We start from the raw sequence: 27322 nt of genomic DNA, 5'->3' as shown, positions 1-27322 counted from the left end.
ACACCACGTATGGATATGTGGGCATGCACGTCAGGGCAAGGATGGCCATCTGCTGTATATGAAAGAGCCCCTCGCGTAGTGCTTCTATAACCACTTGCTCTGCAAACCAAGTCCCTACAGAGGAACGGAGGTGTACCTGGATAGGATCCTGCGTCAGTCTCATGGGCCCGATGCGTACCTCTGCAGAAGAGACCTGCTAAAACAAACAAACAAAAACAGCACATGAGATGTGTCAAGTCATAAACGACAGGAATTGACAAATTCTTCCTTACACTGGATATTATGTCATGCCCCTTTGCAGCTAAATAAAAGATCCAATTTATTGACATGGAGACAGTTTATAAAATATCACATACAGTACAATTCTGGTTTTGTAAAAGAAGATATACATTTATGTGCATTGAAATGTCTGGGAGGATATATCCTCAAGGCTAAGTGGTAGGATTTCAGGTTATTTTTACCTTAAGTGCATGGATTTTTATAATAAGCACATATTATTCTTTACTCTCTCTTTATGGGAGAAAACAACTCAATAATTATTTACTGAGCACCTACTATTCTGGGCATGATGCCAGGCTGTTACTATTCCGAAATTTCCAAAGAGTAAAAATTCCTCTCATATGTGGAAGCTAAAGCATTTTGATGGTTTAAGAGTGTTCCTATATTTAGATCTTTTTTATCTTCATGTTTTAGTATGAGGAATAAACAGCTTACTTTTACCCGTGTTGACCATGACTAAATTATTCATTTCAGTTGTACCTCCTGAAATAAACTGAGTAACCTCACACCAGGACCACAGGAAGCTGAACTCTGTCCCATAACTCTAGGAATGAGCTTAGGTGTTCACTGGCCAACACCATCTAACTGCCTTTGGCTGCAAGCAGAGAGAAAATTTTTCTCTTTATTTTTAATTACTTTACTTGGATTTCTAAAAATAACTTTTCTCTAGACAATCGGATTGAAGGTCTTGGCCTCACCTCCATGGATCCAGGTTTGTTTTTCTCTAAGAGGCTGCAATCATTTTGCCTCTACTTAGCAGCTTATCCTGCATTCAACACACTAGGTTGGCCCCCATGAGTCAGACAGGACAGCTTCAGCAAGCATCGGAGTTCACAGGACCAGAGACATTTCAGTGACCCAAGGGTCAGAGGAGGCTTTATCAGTTAAACAAGAAAGGCAGAACTTTCTTTACATTAGACTCGAAGACTACTAATTTCCCTTTCTCCTTTCTTGCCCTTTAACTGCAGGTGGGCATGGTGTGAAGCTTCTCCGAAACATAACCACGAGTCGCCGATGTCCTTTTCCTCTGTCAGGCGGATTCCTCCAGCCCGCTCTGCGGTGAGCTCTCAGGAGAGCAAAGCTGGGCTCTCCTGCCCTGCTTGGGGAAGCAGCCTCCCCACGGTGAGTCCTTCCAGCAGGGCTGGAATGACTCCTTGGGTCCCTGAGCCTGTGGATCTGCGACAAGTCCCTTCAGTGTTGCACTGCGGTCCTCAGGCCTAAGTGACACACTCCAGTTGCTTTTCTCTAAGCAAAACAATGCCCTGTGAGGGGTCTGTACTGATACGTGCACAGCCCCAAGAATTCCCCTGGAAGGAGAACATCACCAGGTCTCCTGCATCACTGGGACTCTGGCCACCACACAGCTTCACCCTAAAAGCAGTTTTTATAGTCTGAAATAGACACCCTCCCTCAAAACCAGTGCAACCGCCAGAATTCTGCTACAAAGTTAACGACTGAGAAGTGAAACCAGTTTGGTTCAGAAAGAGAAATGTGACTGAAAATCTGAGGTATCTTTGTGCTCTCTGGTCTCTCCTGGCAGAGTGCCTGCACCACCCACAGAAGCCCCTGCGACAGGGCCTCCTGCACTTTCTCCAGCAAAACTGGCCCTGCACAGGGGCACCCAGGGGCAGAAGACAAATGAAACAAGAAATCAATAAAAGTTTAAAAGCAATCAAATAAAAAGTGGCTCGCTTTGGAAGGCTAATGGACTAGGGCAAGGGCAGAGACTGCCCCCAAAGTGATAATTCCCTCCTAACCGACGCATTCCTGTGTACTTTGAAGGAACGAACGTATGCACGACGTTGTTAAACAGGCCATGTTCAACTCTGCCAGCAAAGCCGCTGATGACTGCGGAGGCCCTCCTGTCTCCAGCCCTGTGCTAGGCACTCTCACACGAGCGACCTTGGCAGGAGAAAAGCAACAGGCACCGAGTGACGGCATGCAGTTTTAGAAGCAAGCCTCAATCTAGAAGATCCTTCTCCTGCTGACAGACAGGAAACACCCTCCAACTTTCCCCTGCAGCACAAGAGTTCCCTGCCCGCATCCAGCATTTTAACCTCCTCCGGACCCACGTCAGCAGGAAGCTGCCACCTGAGGCAGAGCCCAGGAGAGGAACTGCAAGGTCGCTGAGCTCTCTCCAAGACCCCAGCCTCTGCCATCCTCTCCCATCCCCCCCAGCCCCACGTCCCTGTGCTGCCTCCCAGAGAGCACAGGTCAACTTCACCACCAGCCTGGGAGCCTCGGTTTCCCAGCTCCCCTAGTCCTGACCTACACGTCACTTCTTGTCTCTTGGTGTGCCTTCTCCTTCTTGGTCTGCGCTCCAGTCATCAGACTTTGGCTTCGGTGTCCAACAGAGGTCAACTATCCCAGCAGAACTGGAACCTCTCCTCCTGGCCTATGAGGGATGGCCCAAGGCCTGACCGGCAGCAGGTGTGGGCACAGACAGCAGCAGCGGCCTGCAGAGCTCTCCTTCTAACATGGGAGTCTTATTGCCTGCATTTCACCCATTTCTAAGAGAACAAATTATGAACAGAAACAGGAGACCGTTTACTGATGTCTGTGTAGTCAAGCCAAGATTCTCTACTACAAAGAGTGAACTTGGAGCAACTGCAGATACACAGCTCCTCAATTAGTGTGTTAGCTCTGATTCCAGGATGCGACCACATTTGCCAAGGACACAGAAGCGAGAAGGAGGTGGGGTCATAGGTATTACAATTCCAGCTCTGGAGAGGAGAGGAGGATAAGTTGAGAGTGTGAAGAGAGACACGCTTCCTAGTGACTCCGACCCTCATGGCTCTCTCCGGCAGCCAAATGAGGAAGCACTGCTGGCTGACAGTGCAGTTTTAACTGTCCAACATTAATAGTGTGTCGAATATTTATGTGTACACACATGTGTGTGCATGGTCACCTACACACACACACATACATATATACATATAGCAGGGTCACCAATTCACACTCAGATGAGTTGGCTCTTCAGGAAAAAAGAAATGTCCTATTTTGTATCATTTACTGATTCTACGGTGTAAATACTTTCACCTTGGCTGATCTCAAGGTAGCAACCTAGGTCCCTGAACATGCAACTGGGAGTATATCTTTTCATTCTGAGAGGGTCTATGAGAGGCAAACTCATTCAGACTTGTTTGATAGGCAAATTTCTATCACTTGCTTTTGTTTGAGAATTCAGTGAGATATAGAATTCTGATCGATAGACATTTCCCCTCAGACTTTGAGGCTGAGAGAAAGGAGACCATCTTTCTGGTTTTGAAGGTGGGGAGATCAAGGAAGGCTTTATGAAGACAAGTGGGTCATGGATGGGAAGAAGAAGAGACTGGGCTGGGAGAGGAAATTCCAGGCATAGGAAACAGAAGCAAAGGCACAGAGGCAAGAATGCAAAGATGCTCGTCAGGGAGAAGACAGGAATCTAGGGAAGGTAGATTACAGAGCATGAAAGGGAAGACTAGGTTGTGGTCAGTTCCTTAGAGGATTCTGGAAAGGAAATCCCTTTTGATTCTGTAGGTACCAACCACATTGCAGGTTTTTGAGCGGAGGATTAACAAGATCAGATTTATGACTCAGGGAGAAAAACCATTTGGTTTGCCTACTTTCTGGATAGTCAAGAACAGAAATTTTGCAAAAACAAAACAAAGACACTGCTATGAGTAGGAACTACAGCAGTGAAAGCAAGTGGGTAAAACACACCACAACAATCAAGGAAAAAAAAAAAATTACACCCCCCCCCCCCCACCCGCCAGCTTGGTTTCATATCCAAGGAGAGGGAACTCCAAGATGAAAACCAGCTGGTGCAGGGGAACCAGATGAAAGAGACTAAGTCTTGAGAGAAATCACAGCAGTTCAGGCAGCTGGTCCACCTGTAACTGCAGCATACTCTCTGGTGGTGGTGGCCACAGCTCTCGGTAGCTTCAGGAATTGTGCTAAATAACTTGGACTCCGGTTTTAGAGCTTCCCTCAAATATGAAGGTGGTGAGAATTCAGGCAAAGTGACTGAGCTGGAAGGCCTTCCTCCTGCATCTGCTCAGCAGAGCTGACTCGGGCTTGGAGGGCCGCTCAAGTGCCCCCCACTCTCTGAAGGCTGTCCAGGTCCAGTTGCACCCAGACAGGACTCACCACTCTCTCTGCTCAGTACTCCTCCTGTGTGCTTCTTAGCATTTACTTTACTACCCATTTAAATATCTTTCCCCTGGGCAAGGTTGTGAGTGTCCTGAGGGACACAGATACCGTCTTTTTTCACTATTTTGTCCGCAGGCTCTAGAAGGTGCTCAGTACATGCTGGTGCTCAATAAAGAAATGGAGTTGAATGAAACGGCCTAAGACCACACAGATTTTAAGTAACAGACTCAGGACTGAGACTGCATTTTTCCCGACTCCCAGTGCACTGCTCTTTCATTATGCTCCAAATTTTAAAGCATTAATTCTGACTGCACTCCCCATATTTCTCTTATGGGTTTCTGGACTCTATTCCAATTTTGCAGATGGATTCAGCACCTGGCAATCTCTGCTCACACCCTAGTAGTCTGTGCTGCTGCTAACGGGGCTGCCACCAGAAGGAAAAGTTCTGTATGTGTGTGTCTCTCTCTGTCGGGGTGGGTAGGGAGTTGCCATAACTTCTACCTTCCAAAAACAAGCTCAGAGACTGAATCCTCCCCACTTCAACAATTCCTTGGGAATCCATTACTCCCCACGACCTGCAGTACTGAGTGTTCACACCCAGGTGTATACACACGCACAGCTCAGGGCCAAGCCAACTTCACTTCATGAAAAGGGGTACCCCATTGTAAAGATCATTCTTATTTTTAAATATCCTTAATCAACCCTGACTGCTGCCCTGTTGGCTCTGATTTTAAAACAGTAGTTACATCTCTCAAGGGGTCCCCTGTCTACCCTCCATTCCCAGGCCAAACTACTTTCTTTATTCCTCTGAGCTCTGTGTAAGCAAAGGTGGTATTTGACTTGTCCCTTTTAAATGAGCCCACGCCTGCCCCCTGGCTTCTGGTCAGAAAGGCACCAGCAGTGCAGCCTCCACGTGCCCCACCATGAGGCTGCTGGGCATCGCTGCTCTGGACTGGGAACCACTGACTCGTCCTGCCTCACCTCCCAGGCCCACTGTCCACCGAGCACCCAGAATGCTTCCTTCCTCCTCCTGTGTCTGATCAGCCACAGGCCCCAGTGGTCAGCTCTGACCTCACACCAGCCTCCAGCCTTCACCTCACTTTGATTCTCGCCATGTTCCACTGCCCCCTGGACCTTTCAGAGCCCAAAAGGTGGTCCCAATCCTCCCCTCCCCTTCCTGCTTCCAATTATCTTACCTAGAAGTTCTCAACCTGGGCTTCTTATTAGAATGACCTGAAGGACTTTTTAATTATATGAATGCTTGGGTCCTACTTCAAAGCAAGAGAACTGGTATCTCTAAGGTGCAACCGGGGTTGAGAACCACTAGTCTATTCTTTGAGCAGACATGTCTGTTGTCAACTTCAGACGCTATTACATATTCATTTATGCAACAGATATCAACGGAGCACTTACCTGGTGGAAGTCACCAAAACCCACCCAGACTCAACCATCATACCCGAACCCAGATACCCACAGGATTTTTTCCAGATAAGCCACTCCAGAAACCCAAGATGATCATTTAGGCAAGAGGAAGATACAGTCCTTCACATTTGATGAGTTATTCCCCCCAAACAGTATCCCTAAACTAGGATCAAAATAAAAATTTTTATAGTCTTTCTTGTTACATACACACACATTATATATATGGAAGATTACTCATAGTCATGAGATACTCACAGTGGGCGACAGATCTACCAACTCCGTGTTTTATGCTCTGCTGGTTAGAATATTAATTTGGCAGCATGAGGTTTTATCACAAAAATACAGACATATAAATGTCTACTCATCAAAATATACAACCATAAAAGAAAAGATCACTTTGACTTTAAATTTTAAAACTCCTATTCACCAAAAGCAAAAGCAAAAAACACTCCAATAAAAGGGAAAAAAAGGTAGGTGCTAGCCCAAGAAATGACATCTACAGTATAGGAGACCAGCAAGTATTGGTAACCAGAACATAACAAAATCCTTAAAAACAATAAAAAGACAACCAGAAAGAAAGCTGGGCAAAAGATGTGAAAAAGAAATTCACAGAATAGGAAATATGCGTATGAAGAGACGCTCAATATTTAGTCATCAGGAATATAAAAATTTCAAATTACAATGAGATACCATGTCACAACCAGCTGTTTTTTGATCAACAGAACAGTAGAATTAAGAAGTCAAACACTACCTAGCATGGGCAAGAAGTAGGCCCACAGGAACTCGTACATTGTTGTTGGGAGCGTAAATTGGCTCAGCCACTTTGAAAACATTCTGGGGATTTCTAGTAAAGATGAAGTTTCCGTAGGACCTACAATCCACCTCCTAGGTGAATGGACCCCTGGGGTAGATGAGGAAGCACTTACAAGAACAATTGCAGCAGATTTAGAACCAAGATTTGGAAACAGCCTTATCCACAATCCATTAACATCCATCACCAAAAAAATTTATATCAAGGAATATCCATACAACGGAAATTATACAACAATGAAAATGAAACAACTCGAGCTACCCATTCCAAATGGACGAATCTCACAAACATCAAGTAAAAAAAATAAGTCTCAGAAGAACACACACCTTAGAGGTTTTAAAGTATTTAAAATAATATTGAATATAGTGTAAGAGTATATTATAACGGTACAAAGAAATGCGTATAAATTCCCTATGGAGGCAAGTGGTCCTACTGGTGGAGAAGGAGATGTATTCAAGGGCTTCAAGTATTGTTCATCGTTGATTTTTTTTTTTAAGCAGTGAATACTGAGCCCATAGGTGTTTACTGGATTATACGTTCCAGTTTGTTGATATCTTAAATATCACAAAATAAATTTATGATATATTTAGTTTTATGGGAAAAGCCTATTTCCTATTTTGGGGTTCACATTAATTAGCAAGTAGTCACTATATAAATATTCTACATATACTTTTTTTTTTCCCCCAGTAAGATCTTTATTTGGTAAAATAAGATGCTGTATTTAAAATTCCTCAGAATACAGACGGAGTTTCCCTGAAACTTGGTAAAATGAAACCCTAGGAAATGGGGCTGGGACTCGGGGGACCTTGCTCAAGGTAACTAATTGCTCTGTGCCCCAGTAAGACAAGAGGGGATTGAGGACCCCCCCCCCCATGTGCATCATCCCATGTAACAGGCACAGCAAACCCACAAACTTAACGCTAAAGAAGTTAAAGCTCCAGAAATGTTACTCAACTCACCTGAGGGCAGGAGTTGAGATTTAAGCCCAGACCTGCCTTTCTTGGAAGGAAGGCCATGTTCTTATTTACATATTAACTTATATCTTGATTTGTTCCAGAAAGGTCTTAAGATGGTACACAAAGAGACTCTAAGTTGTAAAAAACTTACACATAAGATGTGGAAGATCTGGCTGAGCTTGGGGAAGGTGAAGCAAGTAGGGAGATCAGTACATACCACGTGTGTCACAGGCGACGCAGTCAGAGCCAGTGAAAGCAAGATGCGACCCAGAGGCGCCCTGAGGCGCTGGACCAGATGCCGTGATGGGCTTTCCAGCACGGTGTCTTATGATGCCCCCTGCCCTCTCCCATTCTCTACTGTCGCTGTTGGGGACAAGGCTGTTCTTTCTTAAGAAGTATTGTCATTACACTCAGTGACTCTTACTGGGCGAGTGGAGAAGAGGATGATATATCCCACCATGCCTGGAAAACACCACAGTGACAAAGGACAGATCCACCCTCTGGTTAGCGCTGAAATGGTAATTAAAAATAAACTTGAAAATAAAGGGCTTCCCTGGTGGCGCAGTGGTTAAGAATCCACCTGCTAATGCTGGGGAAACGAGTTCAAGCCCTGGTCTGGGAAGATCCCACATACCGTGGAGCAACTAAGCCCATGAGCCACAACTACTGAGCCCATGAGCCACAACTACTGAGCCTGCATGCCACAACTACTGAAGCCCATGCGCCTAGAGCCTGTGCTCCACAACAAGAGAAGCCACCACAATGAGAGGCCTGCGTACCACAATGAAGAGTAGCCCCTGCTCGTCACAACTAGAAGAAAGCCTGCATGCAGCAATGAAGACCCAAAGCAGCCAAAAAATAAATAAATTTATTTTAAAAAAATAAATAAAAGGCAGAAGACATCCAAGATGCCAACAGACCCATGCACAGAAAATGTGGCCAGCATAGTCTAATGGAGAAACCATCCCACTCCCCATAAATATCAGATGAAAGAGAGAAATTATTTAAACACTGGAGTCATTTCATCTACAGCCATCAGAAAAGAACTGTCTGAAACAGACTGTGTTAAAATGGGGGCGGGGGGAAGGTCTAGAATACAATCCATGAAATGGTGAGTGCACCTGAAGGAGGCTAGCACAAGAAAGCCCTAGAGAGAATTAGCTTTGGGCGGGGGAAACCCTAATTGCACTTCAATATTATGATTATGTCAAAAAGCTTTACATCATACATGCCATGCAAGAATCAAGGCATCAAGCTTCATTAACCTAGCAACTCAGCTGCAGTGTCACTGGGCCAGGCATGTGTGTCAACATAACCATTCCCAGATTCCAAAGGTCAAACCCAGGGCGTGACCTGGAGAACAGAAGAATTTAAAGGCAACTGGAAAACGTGACATCCCTCAACTAACTTCCTTCCTTTTATTGGGAATATTGCTGATACTAGAAACAGCTAGATGACTTCAAGCACTCAAAATTACATTGTGTAACAGAGGATGAGCAAAGAATGTCGATCTCTGATTATTCAGAAGGCAATTACCCGGACTGTGGAAAAACCCATGCATTTCTGATGCCCTTCCACCCTGCTATATGCCTTCTCCTTTAACATTAAATGAAGATGGGACAAAGTGGGGAAGGATGATATGCAAATCCGTCAGTTCTGTTACATGGTCAGCAGTTCTGGTAAATAGATTTGATGGGCAAGAAAACAGAAACCACCTGCTGAAAATGAGTTTTAGAGATATCCTGTGGATTTCAATTATCTATGCTGCCTCTGTCCTCGGTTTTATCACTGAAAAGCTAGAACCGCCTTAGAGAACCAGTAGCCAAATGTCTTCCCTGTTTGACTCCAGGAGAATCTCACACTAGAGCCCGGGTGACCCTGAAGCAACACTGGATTTTTAGCCACAGCTGGCACCACACCAGAACTGAACCACGCTCGCTTTCCTGACTCTAGCGTATCGAGGCCACTCACACTGGGTGAACTGTCACCGTCAGACCCTGAGTCCATGGACCGTGTGGACGTCAGGGGTGATGAATCCGCGTGGAATGTTGACTCCACTTAAAAGCTAATCCCATTTCAACGAATCCCATGTAAAAGTAACAAACTCATGAGAAGTAACCCGCAAAATGCAAATGCCCACTTTTTTGAAAAGGAATTTTACTTAGCTGGCAAAAACAATGATTTCCAAACAGTTATTCATCATATGCACAGTTCCCATCCTAAAGACGTAAAACCTAAGTGAAGCACTATACAATTAGAACCTCAACATTTTTAGAAGCTTAGCATATGGACAGCCGCCCCCGACACCAGCAGGGCATACCTTGAAGGTCCCCCCACTCCCCACCCCCGAGCCCTGTGCCCCTCCCCTTTATCTAACGAAGGTGCACACGTATGGGGGGGCAGGTCTCTGGGTCTCTGTGCTTGGCCCTCTGGGTCCACCGTGGCTTCCGTGAAAAGCTAAGGTGTCAACACCCCACAACCTTACTTCTTTTTAAAAAATAGTATTTTTTGGGGCTTCCCTGGTGGCGCAGTGGCTGGGAGTCTGCCTGCCGATGCAGGGGACACGGGTTCATGCCCCAGTCCGGGAGGATCCCACATGCCGCGGAGAGGCTGGGCCCGTGAGCAATGGCTGCTGGGCCTGCGCATCCAGAGCCTGTGCTCCGCAACGGGAGAGGCCACAACAGTGAGAGGCCCGCGTACCACAAAAAAAAAAAAAAAAAGTGTTTTTTAAGAGTTAGGGAGGAGGACAGGGGAGCACCGTGAGGGTGGAAGTGGCCTGTTTATGGGCGTGTGGCTGAGCTGAGGAAGGGCGCCTAGGGCAGCATCTTCCTCCTTCTCCCAGAAACCCAGAGAGTCAGAAAGGGGGAGCCAGTGAATGTGTCCACTGGGGAGGAAAACACCCAGAGAGCTCCCAAACACAGCAAAAGATTACTTAAGTCCACAAAGACCATTTTCTATTCAATCAAAGTACATTTCTTTAAAAAGGTGGTTCCAACTCACAACCTATCTTGGATTCCCGTACATGTCCCTCTTCTCTTGGCTGGAGAACAGGCTGAATAACACACTCTTGTCTGACAGTGGAATGGAAGCGAAAGGCTCCCTTTTGTTCTTGCTCTAAAGCTCCGCCCACTTGCGTCTTTTGATGAACCTCTGCGTACTCAAGGCATTAAATACCTTCATCTGAGAACACAGCGCTCTGCAAACAATTCAATAATGGTGGTAAGAAATAAGCCAGAGGTACCTGCAGGGTGCTATGGGAACTCAGGCAAGATGCATTAAGCTCCCTCTGGAAACTCATGCAAATTTCCAGGAGATCACAGGAAAGCTCAATGATGAAGGAGGAGTGAGGCTGAGGCAGGTGAAAACCATGGAAGGGACATTTTGGCCTACGGAATACCACGAGGAAAGGCAAAGAACAGAGTTCCTGTGGACAGCCCCGCGCAGTGTGGGTCTGGGGATGGGGATGGTGAGGCTGACCAGGGAGGAAGGGGCCGGCTCGCAGCCTTGCCCTGGTGAGAAGCTTAGGCTTACCGTAGCACTGCTGGATCAGTATTGAGCTGGATCATTCTGGCTGAAGTGTGGATAGATTAAGTGTGGATAGACTGGAAGACCAGAGACCAGAAAGGAGCTGCCGCTGCCATGATCCGGGCCTGTGGTTCTCAAAGTGTGGTCCCTGAACCAGCAGCAGCAGCACTGGAACTTACCAGAAATGGAAACCCTCAGGCCCATCCCAGACCTGCTGAGTCAGAAACTCTGCGGGGTGGGAGCAGCAATGTGTGAGCTGATCGGCCCTCCAGGTGACTGCAATGCTCGCTAAAATTTGAGAACAACTGGTAAAGGCAAGAGTTGATGGGCGCCTGTGCTAGGAGCAGCGTGGGGGGTAGAAGAGGACGAGTTCAAGGCTAACACAGGGCATAAAATCAACTGAGAGATGTGTGGGCAACGGAGGATAAAGAGAGGAAGTTCAAGGATTTTGGTTTGAGTGACTGGTTGGAGCTGTCAAGAATACAAGAGGCCAAGCAGGCTTATGAGGGCTGATGAGTTTCGTGCTGGACGTGCAGAGTTTGAGATGCCTCTGGGCCATGCAACTTGTCAGGCTGTGGGATATATGAGTAGGAAGCTCAGAGGAGAGGCAGTGAAAACCATGCCACCACTCGGAGCACAAAACCAAACACAGAGCTCTGGAGACACCAGTATCAGAGGGCTGAGGAGAGGCAGGAAAGTCCACAGAAGCCCCAGAAGAAGGAAAAAGAGAAGGAAAAGGAAAACAAGCTGGTTCTCCCAGAACCTCTGGTATTGCCACAGGGCACAGCTAAGTAGGTTTTGTTCTCCTACCTTAATATTAGGGTATCTATTTATATAACTCACCATCATCAGTAAGAGTAAACCAATACTTGGTCATCTCAAGAGATGTTTAGATGGCACTTTGATAAAGTTCAACATTCACTTTTTTTTTTTTTTTTTTTTGCGGTACGCGGGCCTCTCACTGCTGTGGCCTCTCCCGTTGCGGAGCACAGGCTCCGGACTCACAGGCTCAGAGGCCATGGTTCATGGGCCCAGCCGCTCCGCGGCATGTGGGATCTTCCCGGACCGGGGCATGAACCCGAGTCCCCTGCATCGGCAGGCGGACTCCCAACCACTGCGCCACCAGGGAAGCCCTCAACATTCATTTTTAAAATTTCTTTCTTGATAGCCTCCCCAACATCCACTCCTTCCTTCTCTCTTCCCAGGGTTCACTGACTGACTCCTGTTTGGGGACCTATGTGGTTCTAAAGAAAAAATGTGAATTTATATGAATATTGCTAAGCATTTGACTTCCCTGGCTACAGTGACTGGTTAGAGGTAGTTAAGTGACTTAGGCTGGTCCAATCAAAGTTTTAGCACAGGATTTTGCTAGGAATGCTGACAAAAGGCTGTTTTCTCTCTCTCAGTATCTCTCTCTCTCTCTCTCTCTCTCTCTCTCTCTGTGTCTCTCCTTCTCCCTCTTTCTCTCCCTCTCGCTTAATTCTCCCTGGTTGTCAAAAAAAAATTTCTTGAACAAATGTTTGCTGACTTCCCACTATATTCCAGTCACTGGGGGAAAAAATTGCTCATTACTAAACAAGTAAATACACAGCTCAATTTGGATTTGAACTCAGACTCCCTGACTTCAGAGCCTGTGCTTTCACGTAAGATATCATACACCAGACTACCTGAGTGTCATCAAAGAAGACTGAAATAAATGGAATGATATGTGCCTTCCCGGATGGGAAGTCAGTATTTAAAAAGTGTCGTCTCCCCTAAATCAATATATTAATTACTATAGATATCCTGACACCAACTTGAATTTGTAAAATTCTCAAACCCATGTAGAAGAATAAATGGCAGCAACTGGCTAACAAAATTATGAAGGAAGAGTTATTTTGCTCTGCAAGATGTACCAATAGACTCCAAAGATACAACTACCAAAACAGTGTGGTTCTAGCAGAGAGGTCAATGAAAGGTAACAGAAAGCTTAGGAACACACACACACAAGAATATATATATATATATATATATATATATATATGAATATATATGTATATTTTCTCAGTTCCTAGGCTTTCTGTTATCTTTCATTGACCTCTCTGCTACAACCATGCCGTTTTAGCAGTATGATTTTAGTAAATAGTAAAAGTGTCATTTTATATTAGTGGGGAAGAAGTTGATAATTCAGTAATTTCAAGAACGATAGTATAATTGGTTAACATGTGGGAAAAAATCAAGTTAGCTCCATGCATCATGACATATATCCAAATTACTTCCAGACAGATTAAAATTTTAAATTAAAAAAACCCATAAGAATATTGACAAAATATGTAAGTGAACACTTATATCATTCAAGGGCCTGGAAGGTCTTGCTAAGAATAACATCAAAGACATAAACACTGAAGGAATGATTGTTAGAGTTTTACTAATAAATATATAAAAAGCATAATAAATATAAAAATACCAAAAAAAAGAAAAAATATTAGTAATATATGATGGAAAGGAGTTGGCATCCTTATAAGAGTTTGTAAAAACTCTAATAAGACAATTAGAAAAAAGGCAAGTATCCCAATTAAAAATGTGACAGTAAAGAAAGGACAGGCAATTCATAAAACAAACACACAAAAATAGGCTGTAAAAATTATGCAACAATGCTCAGCCTCTCTGGCAATCCAAAACAATTTTTTTGGATTGATTTCAAAACTAGATTCCATTTCTACTCATCAAATTCCAAAGATTTTGCAATGATAAACCCCAGTTGCTGTTAAAGGTCTGGGGAAATCAGTATTTTCCTTTCTGGAGGGAGAGAAAAACTGTCCCAGTGACTCTTATCCCATAACACACACCAAATGCCTTCCTGGATCTGGGTACCTTAAAATTTTTGGAGACTCTTTAAATTGCTGTCCTCTTTCCTCTGTTTATACATCTACCATAATACAGGCATACCTCATTTTACTGCACTTCACTTCACTGTGCTTCGCAGATATTGTTTTGTTTTGTTTTGTTTTTTACAAATTGAAGGTCTGTGCCAGCCCTGCATTGTCAGATAATGATTAGTATTTTTTAGCAATAAAGTATTTTGATTAAGCTATGCACTTTGTTTTTTAAGACATAATGCTATTGCACACTTAACAGACTACAGTATAGTCTAAACTCTTTTTGTTGTTGTTTTGTTTTGTTTTGTTTTGTTGCGGTACGCGGGCCTCTCACTGCTGTGGCCTCTCCCGTTGCGGAGCACAGGCTCCGGACGCGCAGGCTCAGCGGCCATGGCTCACGGGCCTAGCCGCTCCACAGCATGTGGGATCCTCCTGGACCGGGGCACGAACCCGTGTCCCCTGCATCGGCAGGCAGACTCTCAACCACTGTGCCACCAGGGAAGCCCTAGTCTAAACTTTTTACACAACTTTAATAGGCACTGGGAAACAAAAAAGTTTGAGTGACTCTATTGCGATATTCGCTTTATTGAAGTGGTCTGGACAGGAATCTGCAATATATCAGAGGTATGCCTGTATTTATCATGTTATAATTTTGTCACCATAACTACAAACTGTTGAGGGCAAGAGGACCCTAGGAGACAAATGCCAACTCCATCCAACCACAGTCAGAGAACCAGTAAATGATCAGCTGCGACAGGATGCATTCCAGCACCCAACGCCCAAATCCATCTGCTACAACCAAACCTCACAGATATTTGGTGACTGGGTGTTTAATATGTCATTAAAAAGCTGAAGAAGCCCTTGGTAAATGGAAGATTACTTTGCTCCTTGGCACAAAATGTGGGCTTCTGGAGAACGAAAGCTGCCAGCGTTGCTGTTCATTTTTCAGTGTAACGCCAAATCTGGAATTCCTTTTCCCCGTATGTAACTAAGGGGTAATAACACATGCCTCTTGCAGAGGGCAGATGTCGGCTCTGCGCTATTCATGGATATACCTCCAGTCCTTGGCACATCAGGCAGGTGGTAAACGATACACATCATTAAGATCATTTCTCATTCATTCTTTTGAAAAATCCTTACGGAGCCCCACAGTAAGCCAGAAACGAAACATTTGTAATCTAACTTAATAAGCTGGATCATCATAACATAAGCTCTTTCTTTAGCTTGCATCAAAATGTATTCCCACATGTGAATTCCTTACATGAAAACACAAATGTCTACTTCTATATTAGCTAACTTTACCACCCCTGTCCCCCCAATATCACAGAAAACCAAGAACTGCTTTACATTCTCACTTTCATTATTACAACAGTCTCCTAGATATTGACCTCCTGAAGGATGATTTCCAACAATTTGCGAATTGGAAGGCTTCCAAGGGGTCATCTTCTTTAACTCTTTCATTTTACAGACTGCCAAATAAGGCCTAAGAGGGTACTGTTATGTTCAAGGTCGTACACAAGTCAGATGTCAAAGTGGGATAAAATCAAGGTCTCCAAGCTGCCCGGTCAATGATACTTCCACCCTGCCCCCACTGCTGCTTCCTGGTAGTCACCAAAATGCTTTCCCTTCAAAAACAGAAGCACAGAACACCACATTTGCAGGCCTTTTAAAGAGAAGATGTTGGGGCTTCCCTGGTGGCGCAGTGGTTGAGAGTCCACCTGCCGATGCAGGGGACAGGAGTTCGTGCCCCGGTCGGGGAAGATCCCACATGCCGCGGAGCGGCTGGGCCCGTGAGCCATGGCTGCTGAGCCTGCGCGTCCGGAGCCTGTGCTCCACAACGGGAGAGGCCACAACAGTGAGAGACCCGCGTACCACAAAAAAAAAAAAAAAAGTGTTGGAATAGATTAACTTGTGGTCAGCTTTATCTCTAATTCCCTACCTCATGATTCTGCTTATAATTTAACGTAAGGACTTATAAATATATACCATGTGCTTCAGAGAACGGCAGATAAACCACAAAAGTTAAAAGCCTTTGTTAGAAATTCTGAAAGAGATTCTGACTTATTTTTAAATAAAGGGGCTAATCATGAGTTTAAAAATTTCCTCAAATGCCCCATTTTATCATTTTCCTCTATATCTTCTTCTCCAAAGCCTTTTGCAGAATCTGACATAATATATATATCCAGCCATGAAAGAAGGCAGACTAATTAAGCAGTCTCTGAAGCCACTGTACCAGAAGATATGTCTTTCAGTGTGGACTTACCTATTAGTCAAAGAAAAGATATAAGTGGCAATGTAAAAATCTAGAGGAAAAACTAAAGCAATGAAGGAGGGTAGGGGAAAGTGAGTAAGAGGTGACCCTTGTATACGGTTAGGTAAATCAAGGACAATTTCCATAAACTAAGAAGGATCCTCTGGACCACTGAGCTGTCTTGCTAAAGCTGAGATGGAGGTATGGGTCCTTGAGTAATAATAAAAAATAATAGGAGGGGGCTTCCCTGGTGGCGCAGTGGTTGAGAATCCGCCTGCCAATGCAGGGGACATGGGTTCGAGCCCTGGTCCGGGAAGATCCCACAAGTCATGGAGCAACTAAGTCCGTGTGCCACAACTATTGAGCCTGCACTCTAGAGGCTGCCAGCCACAGCTATGGAAGCCCGTGCTCCGCAACAAGAGAAGCCACCGTGATGAGAAGCCCGCGCACCGCAACGAAGAGTAGCCCCTGCTCACCACAACTAGAGAAAGCCCGCGTGCAGCAACAAAGACTCAACGCAGCCAAAAATAAATAAATACATTTATTTAAAAAATAAACTCTATTTAAAAATAAACCACTTACATGATGTAAAAGATATGCAAAAAACTTGTATTCTCATCAATAATCTATCCATACTTTTATTATTAAAACACATTTAAATGACATGGAATTTAATAAATTCCTAGTCTGGGAGAATGTAGTGTTTATCTGGCTTCCTGATGCTGCAGGCCCAGCTTGGATAGCTCTGCGGCAGGCACGTCCTGCAAAGGAACCCACAGTGAGCATTTTCTAAGGTCAGTCTACAGTTTAGGTCCTAATTCTCATGACACATCCCTTTGCTTGGCATTTTATGGTTCCACCAATTGGGGATTCAGAACAGGCTGATCCAGGAAGCCTTCTGAGGAAGCGTAGCTCTCCTGCCACATCTGGCTCCTGCCTCTGGCTACCAGGCAGAGTTCTCGATTTCTAACTTTCCTGAGTCTGCTGGACATTGCCCCACCGGCACTCAGAATTTGCTGTCAGGGAAGATGACTCACAGCCTAACAGCCTTTCCCCAAACTCCAGTTGCTGCTGTACCAGCGAGGGTTGCCAGCACTGCCTCCTAAATGGAAGCAAAAGGCCCCAGAGAGTCCCAGGGCCGCCAGCAAGCAGGGCAGCCTCTCAGGAGCACAGGGTGTGAGAATGCCCTCCAGGGCTCTCTCCTGTCTGACTTCTAGCCAGGAATGCTTAACGACACATCATGACAGGACCTGCAAACAAATTCAAACTCAGCCAGCAGTGGCTGACTGCCAGCTCTATTCCTGTCCAAAGGGCAGGTGACAGCCAGGCTACCTGGAGGAGTAGGGGCTCTTCTCACAGTCAGTCAGTCATTTGGTCCTGGAGCTCCTGGTGTCCTTCTGGGAGAGAGTGGAAGAGTTCTTCCTGCCTGTCCCTTCTTGGGAAGATACATCCTAGAGCCCGGAGGGGAAAGGAAGGAAGCTGGGACTACAGGGCCAGGCTAGGGCGCTGGCTCTGCCACATGGCTGGTGCTTGCGGGGAGGAGACATGCTTGTAGCCCACATCTCAGGGTCTGCCGCTGGCCAAGGGCAGCCTGGCGTAGGGGTGAGAACTCCAACTGTGGAGCCACACTGCCTGGGACTGCGTGCAGCTCCCCCATCTACTTGCCGAGGGACCTTGGGCAATTAACTATCTAACCTCCTTAAGGTTCTATTTCTTCATCTCCAGGTTGGATGCCACAGAATCTCTTGGGTTGTCACAAGTATTAAATGGGCTAATCTACAAAGTCCTTAGCAGAATATCTAAAACGCAAATTACTCAATAATTATTAGCTGCCACACCAGTGCCCCCAGACTCTGAAAACCTCAGACCCTAGAAATGATTCTACCCGGTAGATGGCCCAGTGTGTATGGGGGAGGGGAGGAGGTACACAGCAGAAGGAAAACATACAGTGGGTCAGATGACAATGACACGAATCCCCAAATCTGGAGATGGTGAATAACGTCCTCCAAAGAAATCCAGGTCCTCATCCCTGGAACCTGTGAATGTTATTATATGGCAAAAGAGTCTTTGCAGATGTGATTAAGATAAAGATCTTGGGCTTCCCTGGTGGCGCAGTGGTTGAGAGTCCGCCTGCCGATGCAGGGGACACGGGTTCGTGCTCCGGTCCGGGAAGATCCCACATGCCGCGGAGCGGCTGGGCCCGTGAGCCATGGCCGCTGAGCCTGCACGTCCGGAGCCTGTGCTCCGCAACGGGAGAGGCCACAGCAGTGAGAGAGATTAGTTTGGATATCAGGGCCGGCCAGAATGTAATCACAAGTGTTTTCCTAAGAAGGAGATTTGACCACAGAAAAGGAAAAGGCAATATGACAATGAAAAGCAGAGGTTAACGGGGCCACAAGCTAAAGAATGCTGGCAGTCACAGAAGCTGGATAAGGCAAGAATGAATTCTCCCCTAGAGCATCCAGAAGGAACCCGCTCTGCCAATGCCTAGATTTTACTCTGCAAGACTAATTTCGGACCTTCTGGCTTCCAGAACTCTAAGAGAATAAAGTTCTGTTGTTTTAACCCACTAAATGTGTAGTAATTTGTTACAGCAGCAATAAGAAACTGGTAAGTTATCTTGGAATCCTGCCAACGACTGTACATCCAGACAGCAGAATGGAGGCCTTGGGGGAGAATACCGGTAAGACCCTCTCAGTGCCACAGCATATCAGTCAGGGCTCAGGGCTGAGCTCTAGGACCCAGAGAAAACAGGAAGAAACCGGGAGCTGAGGCAGGGACCAAGCCTCAAGGGCAGAGCTGTGACGGAGGACAGCAAGGGACTGGCACTCCTCCACACCCAAGCATTCCACACACAGGCTGACGGCAGCAGGCACCAGTCCAGACCTTGGCAGGAGGACCTGCACCCACACATGTACTGCCAGCCTCAATCAGGGTGAGCTCTGGGCCAGCTTCTCAAAGTGTCCTCTGCAGGCTGGTACTGGTCTGTAAACTGTTACTCAACAGCAATGAGATAAGGACAGAAAATTGAGAATAAGTGCTTAGAAACTTAGAGCAATTTGGCATTGCCTTGACATTTTTGGAAATGTAGTTTTATTACTGTTGAATCTTCTCATAAAATATTCTGGCTTGCGTTTTATATGCCTTTTTTAAAAAGTCATTTTTCTAGTAATCCATTTTGATTGTATTTTATGAGTACTTGTTTGAAATAAATTGGAAATTACACACACACACACACACACACACACATACTCATAACATTGGTCGTTTACCACCAATAGGGCTCTGGAGGACCACAGTGCAGGTGGCAGGGAGGAGGCTTCTGGACACCCAGGTGTGATCTGCCAGCTTTTCCAGCAGAGGGATTGCATATGACTGCCTGAAACACGAAGGCCAGGTGCCTAGAGGGCAATATGATGCACGGGCTCCATGGCGAGCGCTTCGGCACCCTGCTTAACACCCGATCACCTGCCCTGCCACAGCCTTAGGGATGGTCCCATCTATCAGATGATAAAAAGCATGAAGTATAAGGCTCTCAAGGGCATGCCTTTCCTCACCACCGCTTTCCTGCTTAATTAGGCGTTTCCAGTTTATCTGCACTTCCTCAGCGCATAACAACCCAGAGCCGGGATGCATGCTGGGTGGCAGGGTAAAGGGTGCCCAGTGGGAGATACTGCTACCCATAACCCAGAAAGGGGAAGTTTACTACTCATGCTGTACAAGCAGTACCCACGCTGCTCATGGACGGTGCAGAAGGCTGTTCTGCATTCTTTTTCTCACTCGTGCCTCCAGAAAACCCCATGAGACTAAGATTGTCACTCTTGCTTTACCGAAAACCCAAAGTGGGCTCAGAGAGGCATGTACAGGGTAATGAGTCAAGCGCAGGCTTTGGAAGTCAGACCTGTATTCAATTCTCATCACTAACCAGCAGGGTAACCTTGCAGTTACTTAACTTTCTGGGCTTGAGTTTGCATATTTGTAAAATATGGATACTAATACCTTCATCACAGGGTTCTCATAATTAAGTAGTTAGAGCAATGTCTGGAAAACACCTGACACTTAGCACCTACCTGGCCCAAAGTTCCCAATAAACACTGACTTTAAAAAAGGGGGGGGGGAGGGGAGACGGGAGCCACAGCTAAGGCATGAAAAAGCTCTAAGGACAGGGATTAAAAGAACATAACATCAAGAACATCAAGAAGGAAAAATATAGAGTAAAATAAAAGTAACTGACATGAGAATAGCAACTGTGGCTCAAGTCATGCACCACGTTTTGTAATGCAATTTAAAAAATTATCCTGTTTACAATCAAATCATCAAAGAGCTGGAAATTCAGACTTAAGCTCGTCTATTTTTTTTTGACCCTCCTGAATCTAAATTCCCTCTTCTTATTTTTATTACATATACACACTCATCAGAGCTCCACACAATCAACAGTATTTAGCAAAATGTGACATTAAAATATAATTACGGATGGAACAAAAACAATTTAAGAAAGCAATTAAAGTGATTTCACAAGCTGGAGTACATTTGTTTGATTTCAGATGTTTACAGTAATCAAAGTACAGAACCAAGCACTGTCACGGTCAAGAGTAACAGAAGCCACACACTTCTTATCTTCATATTATGTATTTCAGGGTGTGCGTATTTCATACTCTGTATGAATGGGGCAGTTTTTGAAGTACCGACTTAAATTAAACAGGTATTTATTGGAAAGAGAGAAATTAAAATGATGAAGATTGATCCTACACTGTTTTCAGTATTAATATGCCAAACTATCTATTCAAATATTTGAAAAGCTTCTCTCTCTTTAAAATAACATGAAGTCTTGCTATATCTCAAGTAGAAGTTTTCAAAGAGACTTGGCCCCATTATTTCCATCTCATGGGAACACAGGAGATGAAAAACCAAAATGGACAGTCCTGAGCAAGACCATCACTAGGGCTAAGGGATGTGGGATGACAACTTAGAATGACAACACCCTTTCCTCTTAGCCCGGGGTCAGGGAGGTCGGGAGGTCAGCTTCCTACCTACCAGAACCGCAACAGAGCACAGAAGTGCAAGACAAGGGCCCAAGTTTTAAACAGAGGGTCACACAGGGGACTTCCTCTATAGAAGAGGTGACGGTCGACTTGGGCCTTAACTCAGCCAATTGTGTTTACAGTGAGGAAAAACTCAGAAGCCACAAAGACCCAGTGATGGTCCCAGGAGATGACAGCTAGAGTGGTAAGCTGAGATACAGAGAAACAGAAGAGCATTTGGTGCCCAGGCGAACAGCTCTGGTGACCTCAGCAGCCTCTAAACCATAGCTTTCCAGCCTTGGACAGTAATGGAGGTTCACCAGGCCGGCCTTGACTCAATAAGGACAGGTGTGTGTTCTGCATAGTCTGCGTAAGAAATAAGCTCTTCAGAAGAACTCTACAAACAAATGAAGTAGAGGCTTGAGTTAACCACTTAAGTAATTTGGGCAATTCATCACACAATAACTATACTCATATTTTGAACTTCGTTGTTTTACATAATTAATGCAGCGCAAAGGATAACATGCACATGCTACTTGCTTCAGTTCCAAAGATAATAGTATAGATACTTATACTACATTTTATATTGTTTTTAAGTACCTTTTGGGGTTTTCATAGGATAATGCTTGCTTTTAAGATTTCCAGTCTTGTGTGGTTAGATTTTTTTTTTCCCTTGTTGAGATACTTAAATGAAACTCAACATTTTATAAAATGCCTTGGAAGCACTTTGCATTTGGGACACAAAGAATTGTAATCCTCATAACAATTCTCACAATGTGTCAAATCCAACTTTTACCGTGGGTGGATTCTTACAAGTCCACAGAGTAACTAAGGAGAATTGTGTAGCAATGAAAGCAATGAAAAGCAAATCCATAACTTTTTCTTTAGAGTCACTGGTAGTATTTCAGTTGAGTCAAGATACTTCTCTTTTACTCTCAAGCTTCACATACTGAAGAATGTTGCCCCCAAACTGACCATAAGGCCACCTTCCCAGCCTTTCGTACAACTTGCTGTTAACTCAATGTTTGCACCCTCGTGGGAGAAACTTATAGATGTTCTCTTAAAAGTCAAAGATAAGTTAATTACTGGGCCCAAAGTTACCTTAAGTTTAAAAAGGGCAAATGGCAGAAAAATAAAAACAGAGGAATGGTCCTGTTTTTGTAAAAAGAATAAAATGAGGATTGTATGTAGAAACGAAAATGGATCTGTCACTATGGATAAGGAGTAAGTAAGGAGTCACTATTCAGGAAGGACAAATTCCAAATTGCTAATGGTGGTTACCTCTAGGGTGGGGCTGCAGGAGTAGGTTATCAGGGAGAGAGGCTCCATATATATGCATGTATGGGACAAAAGGGGAAACAAGTATGTATATGGATATATATGTTTTATATATATGTATACTATTTCACTGATGATAGTATGAGTGACTTTTACTTTACTGTTTGCATTTCTCAGTTTTTTGAAAACATTTTGTTTAAAAGTAGGCCAGCAGATGAAATTTCTGAACACCTAATTTCATTTGGTCCTCAACAAAATCTCCCTCTCTCCGCCCCCCATCCCTTCCTCTCTCGCTCTCCCCCACCCTTCCCTGAAACACTTTTATTGGACTTTTATTGGTATCACAATCTGCACGGCTTAGGTAAGGTATGCTTTGGGGCACTCAGGTCTATCAACTGCTAAGATCCTAACTACCGATATTTTCATAAAATATTTAAGTTGTAGATCTTCCAACTATGGCATCGAAATATTCTTTATTTTTCCATTTATTATTTCTCAGTGAGCACTGTGCCTTTTCTAATTATTTGATGAGGGTAATCAATTAAGATATTTGATAAAATCAAATTAATCCTCTAAATTTACACTTAATTGGAAATCTTAATGTCCCAGAAATGTCAAGGTGCTATTTGTTTCTCCACGTGTCCCATACATTTAGCAGGGAACATGGCTGTGTTGCCGGGAGGACTACCACCATAGCTCATAGCTGCAAACCCAGTGCCTAGCATGGCACCTGGGACATGTTCAATACTCAATTGTTCTTTGTGGAATGAATGAATGAATGATTGGCAATCTGTGAACATGTCTACAGGAAGGCAGCAGGAAGTAGTGGAAAGAGCATGAGCTTTGGAATGAGATAGATCTATGTCTGAATCCCAGCCCTGCCATGTACATGACCTTGAGCAAATGATTAACTTCTCTGAACATCAGTTTCTTTACCTGTTAATGGGGATAACAATACCTCCCTACTTCATCAGGTTTTTGTGAGGATCGATTGAGATAATACACATGTACCTAAACATTAGCATTCATTAAATGGTAGTTCCTCCTTTTTGTGGATACTTAAACTATTATCTAGAGATGAAACCATCTAGCACAACAATGTGTTTATGAAAATCAAAATTTATTATTTTATAATATTTTGTCCACCTAGAATGCCTTTTGTCCTATTTCTTCCTATCAAACCGAACCTCAAGGTCAAGCTGAACCACTGTCTTTGCCTCAAAGCTTTTATCCCCTACTCCCACTCCCAGCCAAAAGCGAGTTATTCTCCCTCAACGAGCACAGTATCTCACCTCGTACAGCATGACTTACATTGTTGAGTTTATAATCATTTCTACCTGTGATGTCTCCCCTCCTAGGCTGTCAGCTCCCTCAAGGACAAGGATCATTTCTGGTTCATGACTGCATCCCTCAAAAAGCAATGTTTGTAGTGCTTTCCAGGTAACAGATGTTTAGGAAATTTTTTAAAATTAAAGTAAGAAACTTGATGCTATTTTCTCACAGGAAGAATGATATAATTGGCTATTACATACCTGTTCAAGAAACTGATTTGAAATAAATTACAGATAAAATTAACAGGATAGAAACAAAGATTCAATAACTACGAAAATAACCACACATTAATAAAATAAAAAATATCAAAAAATAACTATACAAATGGTAAAATTAGGCTTCAGGTTCCATAAAATGTATGTTAAAATGGGAGCTATACAGTACATTGATCACACAGGCTTCAGCATAGCACAGAGACATATCTGTAAACAAAAAGAAAACTCTGCCCTATCATACATGTGTTCCAACTCCTACAACCAGCTATAACAAATACAAAGCTTTCTTAAAGTAGAATGATTTGGATGAGCTAGTTTCCTTAAAATGAGGCCTTCTTTCTCCCCCACCTTATAACGACCCTTATAGCAAGCAGGCCATTCAAAACCACTCCACTGCCTCTGTCTTGCCTTCTCACGCTTTCCTTCCCAGCACAGAAAATCCTTAGTCACCACTTCAGTACGGCGCGTGCTGGGATCTCTGGTTATTTTTGCCCCCTTTATATGGTGCCACTCCCTCTCAACCACATGTCCTACTCTCAACTACCTTTATTCCTACTCCCGGGCTAATAATAGACCGTAGTGCTTACTGAGCACTTACTGCACCATCCTAAGCCCTTCAAAGATCACGTACCAGCCACGGCCTTGCAGATGGTGATTGGGAGCCCAGAGAGAGTGGTAACCCAAATCACACAGGGGCCCGGGTGGGCAAGGAAGTCTTTCCAGAAGGAGGTTTTAAAGGACAAGTCAGTCAAAGAAGAGAGAGAAGGAATCACATGTACTTGGGGCACTGAGCTACGAAAAAACAGGCCGCGTTCAAGGCACTGCATGTCTTTTGGTAATAAATCAGCCAGCTGTGCTATGATACTCCCAGGAGACTGGATAGCTGAGAATATTACAACAACCAGAGTAAACCGATGTTACTTGGGTATTCTCTCTGGAAAGCACAATTACATGGACTTATTTGAAGCCGTTACCCAGTCTAGCCTTAACCTGTGAATTAATACATATCATAACATTTTAGAAGTTTTCTCTTAATACAGCCCTTCATATTCCTATGACTACTGTTCCACTCCTCCCTCCAGCCTCTCCCCACTAGTCCCATGCTCCCCTGACCTCTCCCCTCAGCAGGGAGCCAACAACTCATACTCATGGATAGCAGGGGGCCGAGGTTCAGACCAGGGTTCTCAAATTTTAACTTGTATACACACCATGGGGGGATCTTGTTCAAATGCAGGTCGGGTTCCTTCGGTCTAAGGATGGGGCCCAGGAGTCTGCATTTCTAATAGGCTTCCAGGTGCTGCCGTTCCAAGGACCACACTCTGAGTAGCAAGACTCCGGTTGAGCAGATTCTGCAAGTCACACTGACTGGAGTGACACCTCCCTCCCCCATATGCCACCTGAATAACCTGCTCTGAGCCCCAGTTTTCTCATCTTAAAATGTGAAGCGGCTGCTGTGAACATTCAGTTAGAATGTATAGGAAGCATGTGGTACCTGGTCAGCCTTCCAGAAATGGTGGCTCTGGCACTTCCCTGGTGGTCCAGTGGCTAAGACTCCGCGCTCCCAATGCAGGGGGCCCAGGTTTGATCCCTGGTCAGGGAACTAGATCCCACATGCATGCGGCAACTAAGAGTTCACATGCCGCAACTAAAGATCCCATGTGCTGCAACGAAGATCAAAGATCCTGTGTGCTGCAAATAAGACCTGGCACAGCCAAATAAATTAATTAAAAAAAAAAAAGGAGGGCTTCCCTGGTGGCACAGTGGTTGAGAGTCTGCCTGCCGATGCAGGGGATGCGGGTTCCTGCCCTGGTCCGGGAAGATCCCACATGCCGCGGAGCGGCTGGGTCCGTGAGCCGTGGCCGCTGGGCCTGTGCTTCTGGAGCCTGTGCTCCGCAACGGGAGAGGCCACAGCAGTGAGAGGCCCGCGTACTACAAAAAAAAAAAAAAAGGAAATGGTGGTTCTTACCAGTAGTAGTGAGTACCTTTGGAGATGTCCAGCCACTGCCTTAGTGTCTTTTCCTTTCATTTCCTTCCACCTATTCTTTTTTTTTTAAATAAATTTATGTATTTTACTTATTTAATTTTGGCTGCATTGTGTCTTCATTGCTGCGTGTGGGCTTTTCTCTAGTTGCAGTGAGTGGGGGCTACCCTTCATTGCGGTGCGTGGGCTTCTCATTGTGGTGGCTTTTCTTGTTGCAGAGCATGGGTTCTAGGTGGGCAGGCTTTGGCAGTTGTGGCAAACAGGCTCAGTAGTTGTGGCACACGGGCTTAGTTGCTCCATGGCACGTGGGATCTTCCCAGACTAGGGCTCAAACCCATGTCCCCTGCATTGGCAGGTGAATTCTTAACCACTGCACCACCGGGGAAGCCCAAATAGTTAACTTTTAAAAACTCATGATGACTATATACATTTTGATGTTTTATTTTTAAACAATGTTTTGCAATAATTATTACTTAATTCCTACCAAACTTTCTTACTCCGGAAGACTCTTTAGAGAGAAAACTAAGAAAACAAGGTCTAAGGCTATAAACGGCCCTACAGAAATTCGTAAGTGAACTCTCTTTTTCAGCCCATTCAGAGGCTTCTGCATTGGAGACTGTGAAATGATTTGTTGCATGAACTTAGTTCACTAAATATGATCTTCATCTCTTAAAGTTTTATTGTTAACAATTCTCTCTAGATTTATAATGTTGTGTAATTCAATGCCCAATAAACCATTCTATAAGTTCTGCAGCAATATGTATTTTTCCACATTATGAATTCCTAGTAAATAAAAAGAGGAGAGGAGCTTCAAGATGGCGGAAGAGTTGGACGCAGAGATCACCTTCCTTCCCACAAATACATCAGAAATACATCTACATATGGAACAACTCCTACAGAACACCTACTGAACGCTGGCAGAAGACCTCAGACTTCCCAAAAGGCAAGAAACTCCCCACGTACCTGGGTAGGGCAAAAGAAAAAAGAATAAACAGAGAAAAAGAATAGGGACGGGACCTGCACCAGTGGGAGGGAGATGTGAAGGAGGAAAGGTTTCCACACACTAGGAAGACCCTTTGTGGGCGGAAACTGCGGGTGGCGGAGGCGGGAAGCTTCCGAGCCATGGAGGAGAGCGCAGCAACTGGGGTGCAGTGGGCAAAGCGGAGAGATTCCAGCACAGAGGATTGGCGCCGACCAGAACTCACCAGCCCGAGAGGCTTGTCTGCTCACCTGCCGGGGCGGGCGGGGCTGGGAGCTGAGGC

General features: G+C 44.7%; 1 protein-coding gene across 6 annotated transcripts in view; it reads right to left on the bottom strand.

Annotated features, from left to right (window-relative positions):
- PDE8B (phosphodiesterase 8B) overlaps positions 1-27322 on the bottom strand; it is a 372638-nt gene that overhangs the window by 147745 nt on the left and 197571 nt on the right. For 3 of the 6 annotated variants that reach the window (XM_079917344.1, XM_079917345.1, XM_079917343.1), the window contains one exon: positions 137-193. In XM_079917344.1, the coding sequence (XP_079773470.1) occupies positions 137-193 (57 nt within the window). Of the gene's footprint in view, positions 1-136; positions 197-27322 lie in introns of all 6 variants that reach the window. The other 3 variants (XM_079917342.1, XM_079917341.1, XM_079917340.1) reach the window with 1 other exon arrangement.

This window comes from Stenella coeruleoalba, assembly GCF_951394435.1.
Source record: "Stenella coeruleoalba genome assembly, chromosome: 3".
NCBI classification, from domain to species: domain Eukaryota; kingdom Metazoa; phylum Chordata; class Mammalia; order Artiodactyla; family Delphinidae; genus Stenella; species Stenella coeruleoalba.
This window is presented reverse-complemented; position numbering and strand designations above follow the sequence as displayed.